Source organism: Camelus dromedarius, chromosome 1 (assembly GCF_036321535.1).
Source record: "Camelus dromedarius isolate mCamDro1 chromosome 1, mCamDro1.pat, whole genome shotgun sequence".
Lineage (NCBI taxonomy): Eukaryota > Metazoa > Chordata > Mammalia > Artiodactyla > Camelidae > Camelus > Camelus dromedarius.
In genome coordinates, this window is record NC_087436.1 from 36,507,730 (window position 1) to 36,526,099 (window position 18,370).

An 18,370-nucleotide genomic window follows, 5' to 3' on the forward strand; every position below is an offset into this window, starting at 1 on the left:
AAGGAAGCTATTACCAGAGATAACTTTTTTTATGCAAGAGACTTATGTGCATGGCAGGGCAACCTTTGCTTACCAAACATTTCCTCTTCTCACCTTCCCAGGAAAGGCATCCTCCCTTTTAAGCCCCAGATCCCTACCTCTTTCCTTAGGTCAGGATGGTATCTAAGCCTCAATCATCTGGTTGCCTTTTGAATCTCAAAATTTTAAGGGCTCCTATAGGTACACATGTATGTACTTAAAATTGTTTATTTTTTCTCCCATTAATCTGTCTTTTATTACATGGTGGGGTGGGGGTGGGTGTCTCAGCAGAGCACTGAGAAGAATAGAGGAAAATAACTTTTCCTACTCTATGATGGATAGAAATCTTCTTAGATAGACTGACATATTATGGAATAATATCTGTTATACCTTACCTCTAGAAACTTTATAGAATGATTAAAAGTTATTTGGTTAATTAGATTTTTCCTAAGTTTAACATGGGCAATGCTGGAATGGTGAAATTTTCCACTTGTTCATTTTTCAACTCTCATATTAGGCAGACTGGTAAACCTGGATGACATAAAACATTTTTTGCAAAACAAACGCCATCATTAAAAAATAAAAAACTCAGTGGTAAAGGGAGAGGATGTAGCATATCAGAAACAAGTCGTGAAATTATTTATTCAAATCAAAGTTAACAGATTAGGATTGTATGCTTTCATTTATGCTATTTTATTTGTCATTCACAAGAGTCCAATTAGGTCCATATAGTCATTTTAGAAATGAAAAAACAGGCTTAGGGAGGATAAGTAGTTTGTTCAAGGTCACACAGCCAGCGAGCGACAAAGAGCACTGGTGTTCACGTTTACCTGATTCCCAATTTCAAATATGGAACTTAGTGTATAATCACCAGTTGGCATACATTTCACCATTCCCTTTCCTTTCTCTCTCTTGCTCCACCCCTATTTGTTAATATGAAAACTATGTAATTGGTACAGAAATACAGGCTTATACCACTGTTAAGGAGTGCTAAGTTGTTAAGAACTTTCTGAATAAGTGTCAGAAGCCTTAAAATATTCATATTCTTTGACCCAGTAATTCCAACTCTAGAATTTTATCCTAAGAGGATTATCAGAAATTTGCACAAATATTTATGTGTAAAAGATTTTAGTGAATTACAGCACTATTCATAATTGTGAATGACTGGAATTAATGTAAATCCCAGTAACAGAATACAGTCACACAACAGATCCTATGCAACCACTAAAAATAATGTTTTAGAAGAACACTTAATATATGAGATATTTATAACACATGATTAAGAGGCAAAAGCATGTAAAACTGTACCACACACACAAAAAAGATTGGATGGACATACAAACCAGTATGTGATAACAATAGTTATCTCTACCAAGATTACAGTTGATTTTCATTTTTTTTCAGTTTCTTTGTATTTTCCAAATTTTCTATAATGAATATACATTATTTTGTAATTAGATGTTGTCATTTTTAAACAACAAAATCAGACTATAATCATTAAAAAAAAATTAGTGTTAAAAATGAGCCCAAAATGGAGTTACTTATACTAAGCCTCACATCACCAAACTGAGACTTACTTACAGTTTTGGCTTACCCAGAACTCCAATCAGGAACTGCCTAATCAGCATCAGTTAGGTAATCTGCCTGATAAAGCTCTGCAATCCCCTAAAGGAAAGTAACCTTGCGATAAGCAACCTACTTTTTTGCCCGGTATAATTTCCTTACCTCCAGTCCCTTCTGACTGTGAAAATCTTTCATTTTGTACAGCTCTTCAGAGCTCCATTCTATCTGCTAGATTGGATGGTGCCTGATTTGAATTGAGTTTTGCTCAAATAAACTTAAAAAAATTTTAGTATGCCTCAGTTTACCTTTTAAGATTAGGAATGATGAAGCAATGGACTGTCAATGATAGATCCAAAGCTATTGTAGAAGAGGAAAGAACTTAGAAACAAAGTTAGGTAGGAAGAGCAATCAGATGAAGACAAGCTTGAATAAATGTAAATAACAACTTTATCTTCACAATAATTTTAATGAAGGCATTTATCTTGGCAGAAGAGAAAGCTAGTATTTATTTGTAAGCTGCAAGGCTTAATTCTTAATGTATGAAGGAAATAAAGGTCTTCATAAAATATATACAACCAGAAAATTTCTTTTGTTAGCTATTTTGCTGTGAAATGAGATAAAACAGATGCGAAAGTGCTTTATGAACTGGAAGTGTTTTGCAAGTCAGTTATTATTACCATCAGAAGATTATCATGTTCTACCTCTAGTAACTGCTGTGTGACTTGTCATAGGGGTCTTATATTTACATAAGAAGATTTCCAAAGGTTTTGAAGATACTCCCTTTCTCATTGCATTTAAGCAGTGAGCTGTCTCTTGGCTGCCAAATGCAGACTACTACCTTGAGCAATATCCTCATGTCAGCCTTAGAGCATTGCACTCCTAAAAATACAAGGCAGTTTAAATACACATTGGCTACAATAATCTTCTTACTTTAGATATGTGAGAAGTGTTAGGAAACATCAAGAGCTCTAGTGCTTTTAAAAGACCCCAGAAAGAGATTAAAAAACATGAGCAAAATCCAGTTTTTGTAGCTACTGTAGGAATTCAGCTCCTCTCAGTTCTTCGAAATCTTAAAGCTGCTCAGACAAGGTGCTGGTTATGTGGAGGTGGATGATGTCTCGCCTGACTCACCTGCTATCACTGGGAGAGTGAAGTGAGATGGAAAATAGGAGCAACTTAATTCAGTTTTTTCTATGTAGCATAATGGGCCTAGAATTTGGCATCACTATGTAACATGGGAAATACATGAGATCGTTAGGGACAGGAAGGCTTGGGGTTTTCACTACTAATTTAAAAATGTGATCTTGGGCAAGTCACTTAACCTTCACAAACATCCAATTTCTTATCAGCAAAATGTGACTCAATGAGATAATGAATTTTTAAACGCTTTGCAAAATTAAAAGTACCAAGGAAATAATTCTTCCATCCCCAAAGGTTATGAGCATCATTAAAATTTACCGCATGGAAGAAGAGCACACACAAACGAGACTTAACTGTGATCCACAGACAGATTTACAGAAGTGTTAAAACATTATGGAAGACCACCGGTCTAATAAAGACAAAGAATGAGACTATGCCTGAGGAAATCTGTATTTTTTACAGGAAACACAGCGCTCCTAGCTAAATTCTCTCTAGGTGATATGGAGATTATCAACAATATGTCTTAACTGCAAAGGAAAAGAACTGTATCTTGAAAAGTCAAGAGGCCTTTAGAGAAACTGAAAAGAGACACATTAATACATGCATCAAGCTCCAGACCAAATTAAAGTTTTACAACTTTAATTGCAAAAGAAGTTCAGAAAGAAGAAATTTTGCAGGAGGAGGAATCCTTGAAAGTCAGCTTTGATGGATGGACAATTACGCAACTGACTGACCACCCTCTTCAGGAGGCACCTTCAGGGCCTGGGGCTTCCCTTTTTAAAGGACTTGGGTTACTCCTGAGTCTAAGATGCTGACAATGTTAAGCAACTAAAATAGCTTCTTAATGAATACTAAAATTTTATTTTCAAAGGGGAAGTATGGGGTGTGACACATGTGGCAGTAAGCAGCCTACTACTGACTCTATCAGCACTGTACTAGAGATGCCAGCTGGTGCATCAGACACATTAAAAAGTGAAAGTTTGCCACAGCATATGGCAGCTTTCTCCCCAAGCACTTCGTGAAATGATCGGGCCAACTTCTGTAATGATGCCTTTATGCAATAATGAGGATAAGCCAGGGGCCTAGGAATTCAGTTTTCTACAGGGTCCCGTCAATGTAGCCATATACTGACCCATTCTCTAATGGAAATAGCTGGAGAAATATAAATATCTAGACTATGAGAACATCAAAGGCCTCATTGGAAAAGCCCCCACACAGAAAAATGTGTGGGCGTGAATTCTTCCATTCTGGAAGGGTAAAGGCCTAAGTTGATGATGCTGGGATGAGACACTGAAGTCTTTAGAGAAGTGAAACAAGTATCATAAAGTTGACACACATTACCAAATAGCCTTTCCCTTAGACCCAATGCTAAATTTGTGGTTTTGATTTGAAAGGTACAGAGAGACATTTTGCATTTTTTTAGTAATAAAAAGATTATGATTATTTGTCTCTAACCTGTCTCTCATCTTTTCTAAAGAAAAAACTATTTGCCTCTAATCTCCATTTTTTTTTCCACTTAACTGTAACGCTTATTTTTAAATTTTAGGGAGATGTTTCATATTCTTCAGAATATTGCCTAATGCATAGAGTATTGAACCATTTTTTCTGTTCTTTTTAAGTACAATTAAGTGTTCCTTAGAATGCGTAACCTTTCTTGCCTACCCACTCTCCTAATTCTGAATTTATATATCTACATTTTAACCATGTTGTCAAAATTCAGTTTAAAGTCATGTTTCTTCTTTAAAATTCTTTATGTCCACCTTTCTTGAGGCAGTAATCACCTTTTACCTGGGATTACAGTTGTCTATATGTCTTCTCTATTACGTACGAGGTTCTTTGAGAAAGAATACAAATGATGAGAGTGTGGGCTTTGGCGTCAGAATATTCTGGTTTCAAATCTTTTTTGTGCCCTAAACTGGCATTAAGGGATAAATAACCTAGAAAAAAAATACTTAACTCCTCTGAGCTTTAGTTTTTCTAATCTATAAAATGATACCATCACTTCACAGATAAGGCTTAAACTAGACTGTGTGTCTGTAAATTATCCTTTTTTCCCTATATACCTGACAGCATCATAGGTGATAGATAAGTATGTTTAAAAGAACAGACAAGAAATGAATAAGGTAGTAAAAACAGAGAAGTTACTAGAAATCTCCTTGAGAAAGGATTTCCTCAACTCTCCCAAGTTTAAAGTAGAAGTATATAACTATACCGTCATTCAAGTAGTTAGTGCATTATACTGATTATACTGATTGTACTATACATTAGTATCTGACCTGATCTAATAACTGAAAAATACTGATCTGATGTTATTTCATAACAATTATTTTTATACTCACAGTGTCTCAGGTGCTTTAGAGGCTAAATCTAAATCTATTAAACAATGAAAATGTAACAACTAGAAACTTAAAGATTGGTTTATTTATAAATGGCTATAAACCACATAAAGTCTATTACAAAACTAACATCAGTACCCTTGGATGTAAACCATTTTCTGAGTATCTGTCACAAGTTTTTTTTGTAGTACTTTATTCGTTTTTCCATAAAGGTGCTCCAAGAGTTGTAACAGATCCCCCTCTCAGTAACTTCTGCTGATTTGAGTTCTGGCCTCTGTATTGTAAGAGCCCAAATACCCCTTCTCTGAGGACTGCTCTCACTCCACAAGACACACACACACACATATGCGTCCCATGGCTCACCATGGGCTCCTGGACTGTTTGTTACCTTGCCTTTCTCATCCCCAGCCACACTAATTAGTCCAGTATTGGTACATTTCAAGCTGGCCATATTATCTTTCTCCTAAAGAATGTATGTATAGTATCCAGAAATTCCAGTTAGTAAGTTTCCTATTAACAAGTAAACGTGGGAATCCCTATTGCTATGCTCATTTTCTGCCTTACCTTTAAAAAAAATATAAGGAATCTGTTTAATAAAGAGAGAGAAAGAAATGAAATGGCCATGAAGTGGGGGAAGATCTAAATGGCTCAGGTGGCCCCTGAGAGACTGAGAGGAAGAAACAGCATCTTTGGTTCTGGCAACATTCCAACTCTTGTTATATCCCCTGGATGCCCAGCAAAAACAATAAAGGAGCAAAACTAAATTTGTCCTCAAAAAAAAAGGGACCAAAAAAAAAAAAATCCTAGCATTAGTAGCACCCTCATATGCAAATCCTTTTCTGAGTATTTGTTAAACACCAAACCCTAGGCGGAAAAAAGTACAACAGACACTAAGGGATTTAATAAATAGATACAAGAAACATATTAAAATTAAAACAGCATAAAACAGTGCCTCAAGCTCAGTGAGCATTTTATGTATTCTAATCTTAATACCTCTCTAGCTGATTGTGTAAGAAGTAATCTATCACGTTGTATGCATTAGCTCAGTCATTGTGGAGATAAAAAGGTAAAGCCATCCTGAAACAGGAAACCAATATTCTTCCTGTTTAACCAACAAATCTAAAAATCTATTCTTTGCAACTATTTACTTTTGCTCTTGTCCACCACAACATGGTGCTCCACATGTTCCCCATAGTTTTATGACAAAGAGAAATTTTTCATGAACCACTTTTGTATCCCCACCCCCTTAAAGAAAGAGGGAGGAAAAACTGTTTCATACAGAAGGCGTTAGCTGTATGAATTAGAACTGCCACCTAAGTGTGGGCTAATGTAACCAAGAGGGATTTCACCTACATCCATTCAGTCAGTTTATGGGGGTTTAAAGAAATTCCAAAGAGTCATCAGAAGAGGAAAAATAAAGGTAATGCTTTTTGCCACACAGGTAGAATCTTTGAAAATATGTGTAATATGTAAAACATTTTGACACCCCCATAATATTTTTCCAGAATTAACAGTATAAATTACTTCACTTGTTCAAGAGCTTCCTATCAGCCTCTCTAATCACTACTCACAGTAACCTCAACTGCTGCCACAATGTACAAGCTGCAATTCTTGTCTTGCATTGCACTAACTCTTGCACTCGTAGCAAACAGTGCACCTACTTTGAGCTCTACGAAGGACACAAAGAAACAACTGGAGCCACTGTTGCTGGATTTACAGTTTCTTTTGAAGGAAGTTAATGTAAGTTTATTCCCTTTCTTACTAAAATTATTAATTTTAATTTTTCTAACTGGAGTTTGTTTTTTAATAACAATCTGTTATGCTTTCTCAGAACTATGAGAACCTCAAACTCTCCAGGATGCTCACATTTAAATTTTACATGCCCAAGAAGGTAAGTGCAACTTTCAACATTCAATTTACATTTTAATAAAATTGAAAGTAATATGAAAATCTGCACATTGACTGGAGAAGAATTAGTAACTTCAGTTACTAATGGGGCTTCTGCAAATGGCTTTGCTAATATTTTTTTAATATGTACTTGTGTGTGTTTTGGGGTAGAGGGAGTGGGACAGTTTTTAAAAAGATTGTGTTGACCTACTATTTTATTTAAAAATGTAAAACTCAAGAGATATTCAATTATATTGCTTTACCATCCAAATTAGCAAAATTGATTTCAGAAGCCCACTTTAAAAAATTCTTTACTGTTTTAGGAGATTCCTAAGGATTTATCTTTGAGAGGTTGCATAGCAGTAATCAATAGCACAGATTCTAGGGCCATATTATTTGAACTGAAATCTCAGCTCTGCCATGTCCTAGCTTTTGTGATCTTGGGCAAGTTACCTATTCTTTTTGTGACTCAGTTTCTTATCTACTTATGTAAATGATAATTATATATACTTCATGCAGTTTTGTGAGGTTTAATGAGTACATGTAAAGTACTCAGAACAGCATCTGGCATATGGTAAATACCATATAAGCATTAGCTATTAGTAATAGTAAAGACAAAATTCCTCCTGGAGAGTATAAATTACAGTTTGGACTTAGACATCTTTTCTGTCAATAGACCTAAAGACTTCTGATGCTATGTGGCTTATTTTCCAAGACTAAAAGCTTCATTTGGTCATTTGGGGATTCAGATAGTTAGATAAGCATCATCCAAGCTCCTAGAGCTACACTTGGAGTGTAAAGTTTCCTAGTAGTCATGCCAGTCAGTAAATAATGGGCAAAACTTTGGTGCTAGAAAGAGCTTGTCCTAGGGTGAATGGCCCAGAAAAAAGTGGGATTTAAGGATCATAGATGCAATCTCACTGATCCACCTCTCATAAATTTAAGGAAATTATGCTTCAAACGGCCCTTCTGAAAGATGAAAAGGAAGTAACTTAAGAGATGCTCCCTAGCTTCATCAGAGTCACATGTTATCTCCAGCAACATAGACACTACACTGTTTCTTGAGGGAAATAGCTCCAAGTTGTTCATGCCAAAAACTTAAGCCCTGAACTTGCAGAACTTGTAGTACTAATGCAAGTTGAAAGGGCATTAGATGGAAATGTCATAAGATGTATGTGGTGTAGTCCTACCTCTCCCTCTAAAAACTATTAGAAAGATAACATGAGAATATGTGCATAATTTAGAGGGTGTTGGAATTCTCTGAAATCTAAGTTTCCAAATGACAATGCAAAATCTGTTTGAAACCAAAAGTAATGTGATAAACTCCATTCATTTGTTCATTTTACAACCATTCCGTGGTTGCAAAATAATTTAGAGAGCTATAAAAACATTTAAGTGAAAGGTTGTGATGTTAATACTATAAAGAACTGAAATTTAATCCAGGCTCCACCTAGTCATGTGGCCTTGGGGAAGACACTTAAATTCTGAGATTTAGTTTCCTTATTTGTAAAATGGAGATAACACACTGGATTACCTATCTCAAAAGGTGGCTCCTAGACTTAAATGGGCTTATTTAGGACATTAAAATGTACCACGAACTATGAAATATTAGTATTTTACATATATGAGTGTGTATGTTTGTGACTAAATCAGAAGGTCCATCTAAAAATCTTACAAATATTGTAAGCTTTTATTTGATTTGGCAAATAATTTTTTAAAATGTACCTTCTTGTACTTATTATAGAAAAGTAAAAAATTTAAATCCAGTTATATGTGACTTGCTATATTGAGTCATTACTAACCAGTTATAATTACCTAACTTATAAAATGTCAGGATTGTGACAGATGGCATCCAAGAGCTCCCTCTGTCCCTAAACAGTCTAAGATTCTCAACTCTTAGATTATTAAATATTAGAATCATAGAATGTGATCCTATACTTCTACATTATGACTACTCTGGTTCTAATAATTTCTATGCAGACTGGAAAAGAATTCAACCTGCACTGGTGATTGGCAATTGGGTGCAGAAATGCTGACTTTTTGCAAAGTCAAATTAAGCTGAAATTAATGACTCACTATTTGTTAACTAATAGTTAACACTAACCATGGGCAGCTGATCTCTAGTTTTTCAGTCTTATAATGTAAACCACATTGGTCCATCTTTATAGTAATGCTGAAAATAGGAACAATGGTAAAAACTATATACTGCCACTATTAATAAAATAAATTTGAGATTAATTTCTGATTCTGACATTTTGTCAGGGCAGATTGACCTGATAATTATTTTTATTATTATTCAAGGCTACAGAATTGAAACACCTTCAGTGTCTCATGGAAGAACTCAAACCTTTGGAGGAAGTGCTAAATTTAGCTCAAAGCAAAAACTCTCACCTGACAAATATCAAGGACTCAATGAACAATATCAATTTAACGGTTTCGGAACTGAAGGTAAGACATTATTTGCTCTCCTGAAAATAACATAAATGGAAGGGCATTTTAAAGTGGTATAACATTTTTGGTATTGTGAAGTACTCATGCATTTTAAGTCCACTGTGAACATAAGTCACTTTTATGTTAGATGATAAATTGTGGAGCTTAAAAGTGTAAGCTAGAGGGTTTCCACCTACCACCTACTCAGGAACAAGCCCCCATCCCTCAGTCTGTCACCCCTCACATTAACACAAAACTGGGAGTGGGATAAAACACTGAATTGAATTTCACAGGAAGCAAACAGGTTTCATTACATATTTTTTAATTCCTTCAGCTCATTTTCTAGAATAGCTAATTCTGATTACCTGAAAGGCTTTTCAAATGGGTTTTTCTTATCATTTGGTAGAAGAACTAAGAGAGTTATCTAAAAAAAAAAAAAAAAATGGCAACCAGTAAAATGGCCAATGGACCAGATAATTAACTTTTATTTAGAGGTAATACTCACTTTCAGGACCTTAAGTATTTTTAAACGCATAGGAAGCATGAAATATACAAGGAACCCGGGTGATGTAAGAGATTCATGGCTCTCTTTTCTCATCCATCTGCCAAAGTACAAAGTTCATGAATTAATAGGGATCCTAAATAAACAGCATAATTTTAATTACAGTAGAACCAAGTTTCTAAAAGTATATAACTGCTTCCAAATAAGTCTCTTTATTAATAGACTGTTGCTTTCCATTTAATTTAAAAAATACATTGAGATTAGTCATCTTGTCATTGAAAGACTCAATTTATCATCCATGCTCTAAAATTCTTGACCAACATCAGAAAAACTCATTCTACATTCTAGATGCAAAATCAGGATAAAATTACATAAAAATCAGAAAGTGTTTCAGAAGCCAGACACTTAAAAAAAAAAATCTAACCCCTCAAGAGATTATGGTATTTAAATGATTATATGTAAGAGTGTATAAAACACTGCAATAGTTTATTTAAAGGGAATACTTTATCTCACTTGGTTTATGTTTTCTGGATAGGAATTACTTCAAATGTGAAAAATTCCTCTTTTTTATCTTGCTACATATCAAAATATTTTCTTCTTAGCTTGTCAACTAGAGGCAGAGTTGAAATAGTCCCTATCAGCAGAGGCGGTGAATTTCTAAAAAGCCAGTCTACAGAATTTCTAGTGTTTAGATCTTTAAAAGTTGGGAAACTTACCTGCATTGATACTGAAGTGGGGTGGGAGTGGGGATGAGTATTTACGAAAATGTTTTTCATACAAATTTCCTCCCAAACAAAACCTTATCCTAACTTACTCTGGTTGTTTCTATTTTGCTTTGGGGAAAATATGAGGTTCACTCAAGCAGAAACATAGGAGACTTAAAAAGTTAATAATGAATAAAGTATAATGAGCTTATCACTACATACATGTAACCTATATATAGATATAAATCAGATATATTTCCAGAGAAAAAGAGGTTTAGCAACTTTAATTTTGCAAGCAGCATTTAATGAAGTATTTGTCTAAGACTGTTTTTTTGAATTGTACACGATTGAGAATAATTATATATAAGGTAAACTGCCCTGAACTAAAACAAAATTTCAAATGTTTTCTTTTTTACAGGGATCTGAAACAGGATTCACATGTGAATATGATGATGAGACAGTAACTGTTGTAGAATTTCTGAACAAATGGATTACCTTTTGCCAAAGTATCTACTCAACACTGACTTGATGATTAAGTGCCTCCCATTTTAAATGTTATCAGGCTATTTATTCGAGTATTTAAAATTTATATTTATTTTTTGATGTATGGTTTTCTATTTTTGTAACTATTATTCTTCCTCCTCAGATGATAAATATGGATCTTTTAAGATTCTTTTTGTAAGCCCTAGGGGCTCTAAAAATTCATTTAAATTATTTATCCTAAAGTATTTATTTTTATATTGAACTGTTAAATATCATGTCTATGTAGGTCAGTTAATAAAATTATTTAATAAAGCTGATGAATAAAAACAAGCCCAGATATTTGTTATTCTGCGAATAGCACAGAGTAAGCACTAAAATATTTCTGAAATACTCATGTAAACTCTTCACAAGATGGTTAAGATGCTTAAAAAATTACCCCTTCCCCATTGGGGAAATGGGCTTCTCAAAGCTTTTGCTTTTTCTCCTTTCATGAATTGATTAGATTCTTAATTCTAGTCTGAGAGAATCCCATCAAATTATACTAGTTTCCTTCTCCAGGTCATGCTTTAAATAAGATGCCAGAACAAAAACACTCTTGAAACCCTTCATATAATTGGTGTGTTTCTCCTCCATTCTTCAGAATCTTATACCTTGCTCTCTGCCTTCAGGACACCCACTTGTATAACCTATACCAAAGCTTTCCCCTACCCTCTGGCTTTCCATTGGGTCCTGCCACTGGGTGACTCCGGTAGGAGGTCTGAGGGACAGAAGAGATTCCTTTCTCTCTATGGAGTAGCCACTGCATGGCTGTGCCTCTTGACCAAAGAACCCAGTTTCTCTCAAGGTGGCTCTCTTGAGACTTTTTCCTTCTGGGTTCTGCTAACCTTTCTTTCCACTCCACCCTTTAAAGATGGTAACACCTGTACTATTACCAGCTCTGGGGTACTGAACTGTCTCTTGCAGTTTTCCTGTACCCTGACCATAGCTTTGTAAATTGTCTCTTTATTAGGTTCTCCTTAAATTAGTCTGAGTATACCATCAGTTTTGACTCAGACACAGTAATTGTACCTAAGAAATAGATCCTCAAAACAGATTTCTGGGACCAGGTTTTTCATATATTCAAGGAGCACAACAAAATTAGGACTATGAAAAATCTATAGGATGTAGTAGCATCCTGATTATTCAAGTTATCATCAATGGTAGCATAGGATAAGGTGCAGATGTAGAGCAAAATGTTATGAAATGACTGTGACATTTAATTGCTTCAGCAATAGTAGTTATAAAAATTGTGATTATCATCTGTATTCTTTTGATGGCCTAAGATAGAGAACAAAGGGAAAGAATTAAAGTTACAAATATACAATTAAAAACATGCATGGGCAACCAGAAGTCTTCATTGGTAGTTCTGAAGCAGTTCCTTATCTCTTGTAGTCATAGAACATATATGGCAAAGGAAAAATCCAAGAGTCTGATGTAAGTCTGCAAAGATGTAGTACCAATTAAAAGCTTTAGCTTTCCAGGTCTCTCATACTAAGGGTGGGGAAGGAGTGGGGCTCTGCGATATGGGATGTGGATATTCTGCCAGACATGGAGGCTGAGAACCTTGAACATTTGTCTTTCCTGTTGACAGACAACTTCTTTTCTTTAACAGTATCCCTTCTGAGGAAAAATCACACCTTTACTCAAAAACCTTCCAATGGCTCACAAACTGAGGATATTTTTCCTCAGAATGCACCTCTATTATCTTTCACAGCCTCCATGCCTAACATGGGAGTTAAGATCTCAACATCGCTGTGCTAAACCAGCAGCCAATATATGGTACAGTCTTCCCCATAGCCCATCAAGAAGTATAAACAAAAGCATTCCATCTTATTATTATTATACTAAATGACTTACTTGAAAAAAAATTTTAACCTCCCACCAATGAAACATTAGCTTGGTCAATTTTAAGGTCCTAGTGCCCAATGAGGCATGTTCCTACCAGGAACATTGACTTCTACCAGAAAACTGATTAAATGGAAGCTGAGACACCTTTTGGGCATGTGGGGGCTTTTCATGCAGCTGAACCAACAGGTATATAAAAGACTATTGTAGTGGCAGAGTTAACTGATTTTGATGACAAAGGGAAACTGAGATCCTGCTATAGAACAGAGGCAACTGCTACACAATTGGTAACACCATACTTGGAACCTGGGAAATTCAGCAGGACATCTCTTAGCTCTCTCCACTTGTATTGATCAATGGAAAACTGCATCAATTCTCAAAGTGTTAAGAATCCCAAAAACTCAGATACCACAAAATTGAGATCAGGAGTCTGCCACCAGGCAAAGAATTCCACCCAGCCAAAGTAATGGCAAATGATAAAGGGGAATGTGCAAAGAATACTGAAATAAGGCAGTTATGAGCACCAACTTTCATGACTATGAACTTTCATGACTACCAACTTTCTTGGCAATTGAACAGACCCAAGTAGTTATATATATTCTTGTTCCCACTATGTCAAATGGGACTTCACACAGTCTTACTTTATGTGAAAAATACTGGTGGTGTGCCTAACGTTTTAAGTTTCAGGAAACTATTGCTCAACTGACATTACCTCACAATGATACCAAAATTCCTTGCTTGGGATACAAACTTTTCTCCCAAATGAAGAAAGAGAGGACATGTTAAGGAACAAAGAGGTGAACTGTGCTAGATATCTTTTATTTTCCCCTTGACAACCTGACATCCTTTTCCACCCTGTTAAGCTGATTTATATGAATGAACAACATTAATGTGCTTCCTGCCTTCCAGTTTGGTCAAATCCCTGGTAAGAGCTGGATGAAGTATCCGGCCACAGAATGGCTGCATCACTTGACCAAAGGTCATACTCCTCTCAAAGTAGCCCCTTTCTTTATGATCCTGACCTTCAAGTTTCTAGTAATCTCCTTCCTTCAACCCTATGAGTGGTAACAGTTCCTCTGTGTGAGGAGAGGGACCAATGCAGACAGGTCTCACAGGTTACATTCCTCAAGGGAAAAAATGGGCACAACTGACATCCTGGCTTTTTTACTGAGGGCATTTTCCAAATTATAGCACAGGAAAATGGAACTCAAGTGGCAGACCTATGAGGAAATAAAGGTAGGAGTTCAGGGTTGTCAAAGTGGATGGGATTTGAGAAGCAAAACAGAGGGAATTGTGGAGAAGGATCCCATCCATTTATCTATATGCAAACTCCCCTCAAAGGCTGATCCATCACCTGCACATGCGTAAGTTAAGATGCCTTCCAATCACCAAAAGAAATGGCAGAAAAAAGCAGAAATGAGGCAAATGAGCTGTGTGGTGCTGAGGAGACACATATTGGAGTATAAGCTCTGCCATTGGGGAAGGGTCTAGTAAATACATCAGGATTTAAGATGAGAAAGAAGAAAGGCCAAGACTCTAAGTAAATTGGCCTTAAAATAAGGACAAATCTGAAATACAACAGTTCTAACAAAGCCTAAAACCAAGATTCAACAGGATGAAAGGTATCTGCCAGATCCTACTTGCCTCCTCAGGAAAACACAATCTAGTTTAAAGATAACATCATCAAATCCAAATCTAGAGCCTCTATAATATTTTATTCACATATGGCATAAGTCAAAAAATTATGACTAACACACACACATTCAAAATTACAAGGCAAAAGCCAATAAAAATCTTCAGTAAAGAATTCAGATATAATTATAAGTCACAGATATTAAAATAACTGATTAATATGTTCATGAAAATATGGCATTAGTTCTAAAATATGGACAAATACATGTATTTTTGCAGAAAGTTGGAATCTACTGAACATTCTAGAACTGAGAAATACAGTATCTGAAATTAATAAATCACTAGATGTGTTTAATAGCATAATGGAAATAGCAGAAGACTGGAATACTGACTCAAAGACAGACCAATAAAAATTAACAAAACTAAAGACCAGGGGGGTGGGGGGGGGAGATACAAAAGATTTTAAGAAACAAGTAGAATACAATAAAAAGATCTAATATACGGGTAATTAGAATCATAAAAGACGAGGAAAAAAAGAGGAAGAAGCTATATCTGAAGATATAATGGCTAATAATTTCATAAACAATTAAAAGACATTTACCTACAGATTAAAGATGCTCAGGATAAATACAAAACAACAACAGTAACAAATACCCACACAAACCCCTCAAATCCACACCTAGGGAAATCACAGTCAAAACTGCTGAAAAGCAAAGATAAAAAGCAGCCAGTGGGGCAGGGCAGGGGTAGGAGGGGGAAGGCAATGCCTTCAGCAAAGCAATAATAAAACTGTTTGCTAATTTTTCACCAACACTTATGGAAGCTGAAAAACAATGGAATGGCATATAGGAGATAAAACAAACAAAATACATAATAATGTAGAATTCTGTATCCAGAATTCCTTAGAAATTTAGATGAAACAGACATTTCAGACAAAATGCTGAGAAAACTAGTTAAAAAAAGACCTGAACTACAAGTACTGCTAAATGAATAAGTTTAGGTTCAAAAGGAAAATCCCAGATGAAAGCACAGAACTGCAAAAAAGAAGTAGTACACACTGGGGAAATAGTGGGTAATTAGGATGACTGTGTCTTGTGGCATTTTAACATATGCATAAGTAAAATATTTGACAACTAAAGAACTAAGGGCAAAAGATAATAAATAGCATTAAAATGTTACATTAAAACTTGTATTGTTTGAGAAGAGCTCAAAGAATAAAGTTTAAATAGACTGTAGTAAATCAAATTTAATATTATAATATAGGGTAATCTCTTAAAAAACAGTACAACTAGAAATAATAAAGGAGAAAACATAATATTAAAAATAAACCTAAAAAAGGAATAAAGTGAATCTATAGGAACAAAGGAAACCTTGTTGAACAACTCGGGAATTTGGTAGAAGCCATAGAAAGTGTCTTAGAAGTTGGACTAATCTAGCCTTAATGTAAAGGCTACTCTAACCTTGCCTTAATAAAGCTTAAAAGCAAGTCTTGAAAGACTCAAGATGATCCACAAGTAAATTAATTCTATTTCAGAACAAAATTCAACATTGTTTAAAATAAGCCAACGATACCTAGAAATGCAACAAAGCATTAATAATGTCCAGCATAAACCAAGATTGACCAAGCATGTGAAAAAGGAGTAAAATGTGACCTATAACCACTAGAAAAACAGCTCAGTAGAAACAGAAAAAAGAATGACAGGAGTGTTGGAATTCACTATTATAAATATGTTCAAGATTTAAAAGACAAACTGAACACAAGGGACCAGTAGAGAATCTAACTGAGAAATGGAAACTATAAAAATGGAAACTATTAAAACTATAAAAATGAACCAAAGTCCTAGAACAGAAAAATATATGAAATTTAAGAATCATACGATAGGCTTAACAAGAGATTAGACACAGAAGAAGAAAAGATCAGTTAACTTAAACATACTATCTTAGAGAAACTATGAAACTAAAGAACAAAGAGAAAAAAGTAAACTCAATGGATACTATCAAGTGGTTTAACATATAGGTAAATAGAAATACCAGAAAAAGGAGAGAAAAATTTTTTGAAGAAATAATGGTCAAAAATAATAGAAATTGAATTGGTAATTTAAAACATTCTCATAAAGGAAATTCCAGGCCTAAACGTCCTTTCTGTTATATTCTTCTAAATATTAAAAAAATAAATACTAGCCATCTTAACACAAACAATCCAAAAGAATAGAAAAAGAAAGAACACTTAAAAAAATCACTCTATTAGACCAGCCTAACCTTGATACCAAACTAACATTATAAGAAAGATTAAATATAGGCCAGGAATTCTGATAAACACAAAAATGCAAAACCTTTAACAAAACATTAGCAAATAAAAATAGTGTTATATATAAAAGGTAATATATGTAACCAAATTGGATTTATTCCAAGAATATAAAATTGGTTTGATGATTTTTAAAAAATTTAATTCACCACAAAGAAAAAAAGAAATTTACATAGACTACATGAATCAACTCAAGTGGTGTATAAAAATCAGTTGAGAAAATTAAAAAAAAGTAGTGCTCAGAAAACTAAGAAGAGAATTTCCTTAAACTGAGTATATCTGTCACAAAACCATAGCCAATATGTTAATTATGAAATATGGAACACTTTCCTGAGTTTAGGACCAAGACAAGGATGTCCACCACAATTTCTATTCAATCGTGCAGTAGAGATTCTAAAAATGTAACAAAGGAAAAGCAGTAAAAGATTAGAAAGGAATAATTAAAATTAACATTTTTCACAGATGTGACTGTACAAATAGAATGTCCAAAAGAATCTGCAATCATAAACTATTAGAATTAATGGATGACCATGGTAAGACTACTAGTAACGAGATTAATATACAAATATCTACCGTATTTTTATATGCCAGAATCAAAGAAAGAATATTTAAAACCAGTACCATTTGCAACAGCACCAAATAACATCAAATAACTGGGAATAGATGTCATGAAATATATACCTCTATCTTGAAAGAAACATTACTAAGAGAAATTAAGACCTAGATAAAAGAAAGGATCTACCATGTTTGTGAATTGTAAGACTCAATATAAGATGTTGGTTCTACCTAAATTTATCTATAGAGTTAATGCAATTTAAAATTTCAATAGATTTTAAATGTGTGTTTGTGGTGGAGGGGCAGTATGAAACCTAAAGGTGAAGCTTAAATTTATATGGAAATACAAAGAATCTAAAATGGCCAAGACATTCTTGAAGAAAAACAAAGCTGGAGGACACGTTACCAAATATCAATACTTATTAAAAAGCTACATAATAACTAAGCATTGTATTGACATAGGACAGAGCAGTGGAAAAGAAAAAAAGACCAATATATATAAGGTTACATAAGAAATCCTTGAGCATTATGCCCAGAAAAATGGAAAATAACAAGTGTTGACAGAATATGGAGAAACTGATAACCTTTATTGTGCACTGCTTTCGGGAATGCAAAATGATGTAGCCACAGTGGAAAACAGTGGTAGTTCCTTGAAAAATTAAAGAATTACCATATGATCTAACAATTCCACTTCAAGGTATGTGTCCAAAAGAATTGAAAGCAGGACTCAACATACTTGCATACTCATATTCATAGCAACATGAATTACAATGGCCCAAAGGAAAAAAAAAACCAAGTGTCCATTAACAGATGAATGGATAAACAAAAAATGCAGCATACCCATACAAATGGAAACGTTATGCAGCCCAAAAAGGAAATTTCAATACATGCTACATCATGAACAAACTTTGAAAACACTATGCTAAGTGAA

The 18,370-nt window shown here is 34.5% G+C and overlaps 1 protein-coding gene across 1 annotated transcript; it reads left to right on the plus strand.

The window, feature by feature from the left end:
- Nucleotides 1-6,634: 6,634 nt before the first annotated feature.
- IL2 (interleukin 2) lies at nucleotides 6,635-11,109 on the plus strand. The gene is given in 4 exon segments (NM_001303548.1): nucleotides 6,635-6,797; nucleotides 6,889-6,948; nucleotides 9,246-9,392; nucleotides 10,999-11,109. Coding segments are annotated over 4 exon segments (465 nt in total). The 5' UTR covers nucleotides 6,635-6,650.
- The last annotated feature ends 7,261 nt before the right edge of the window (nucleotides 11,110-18,370 follow it).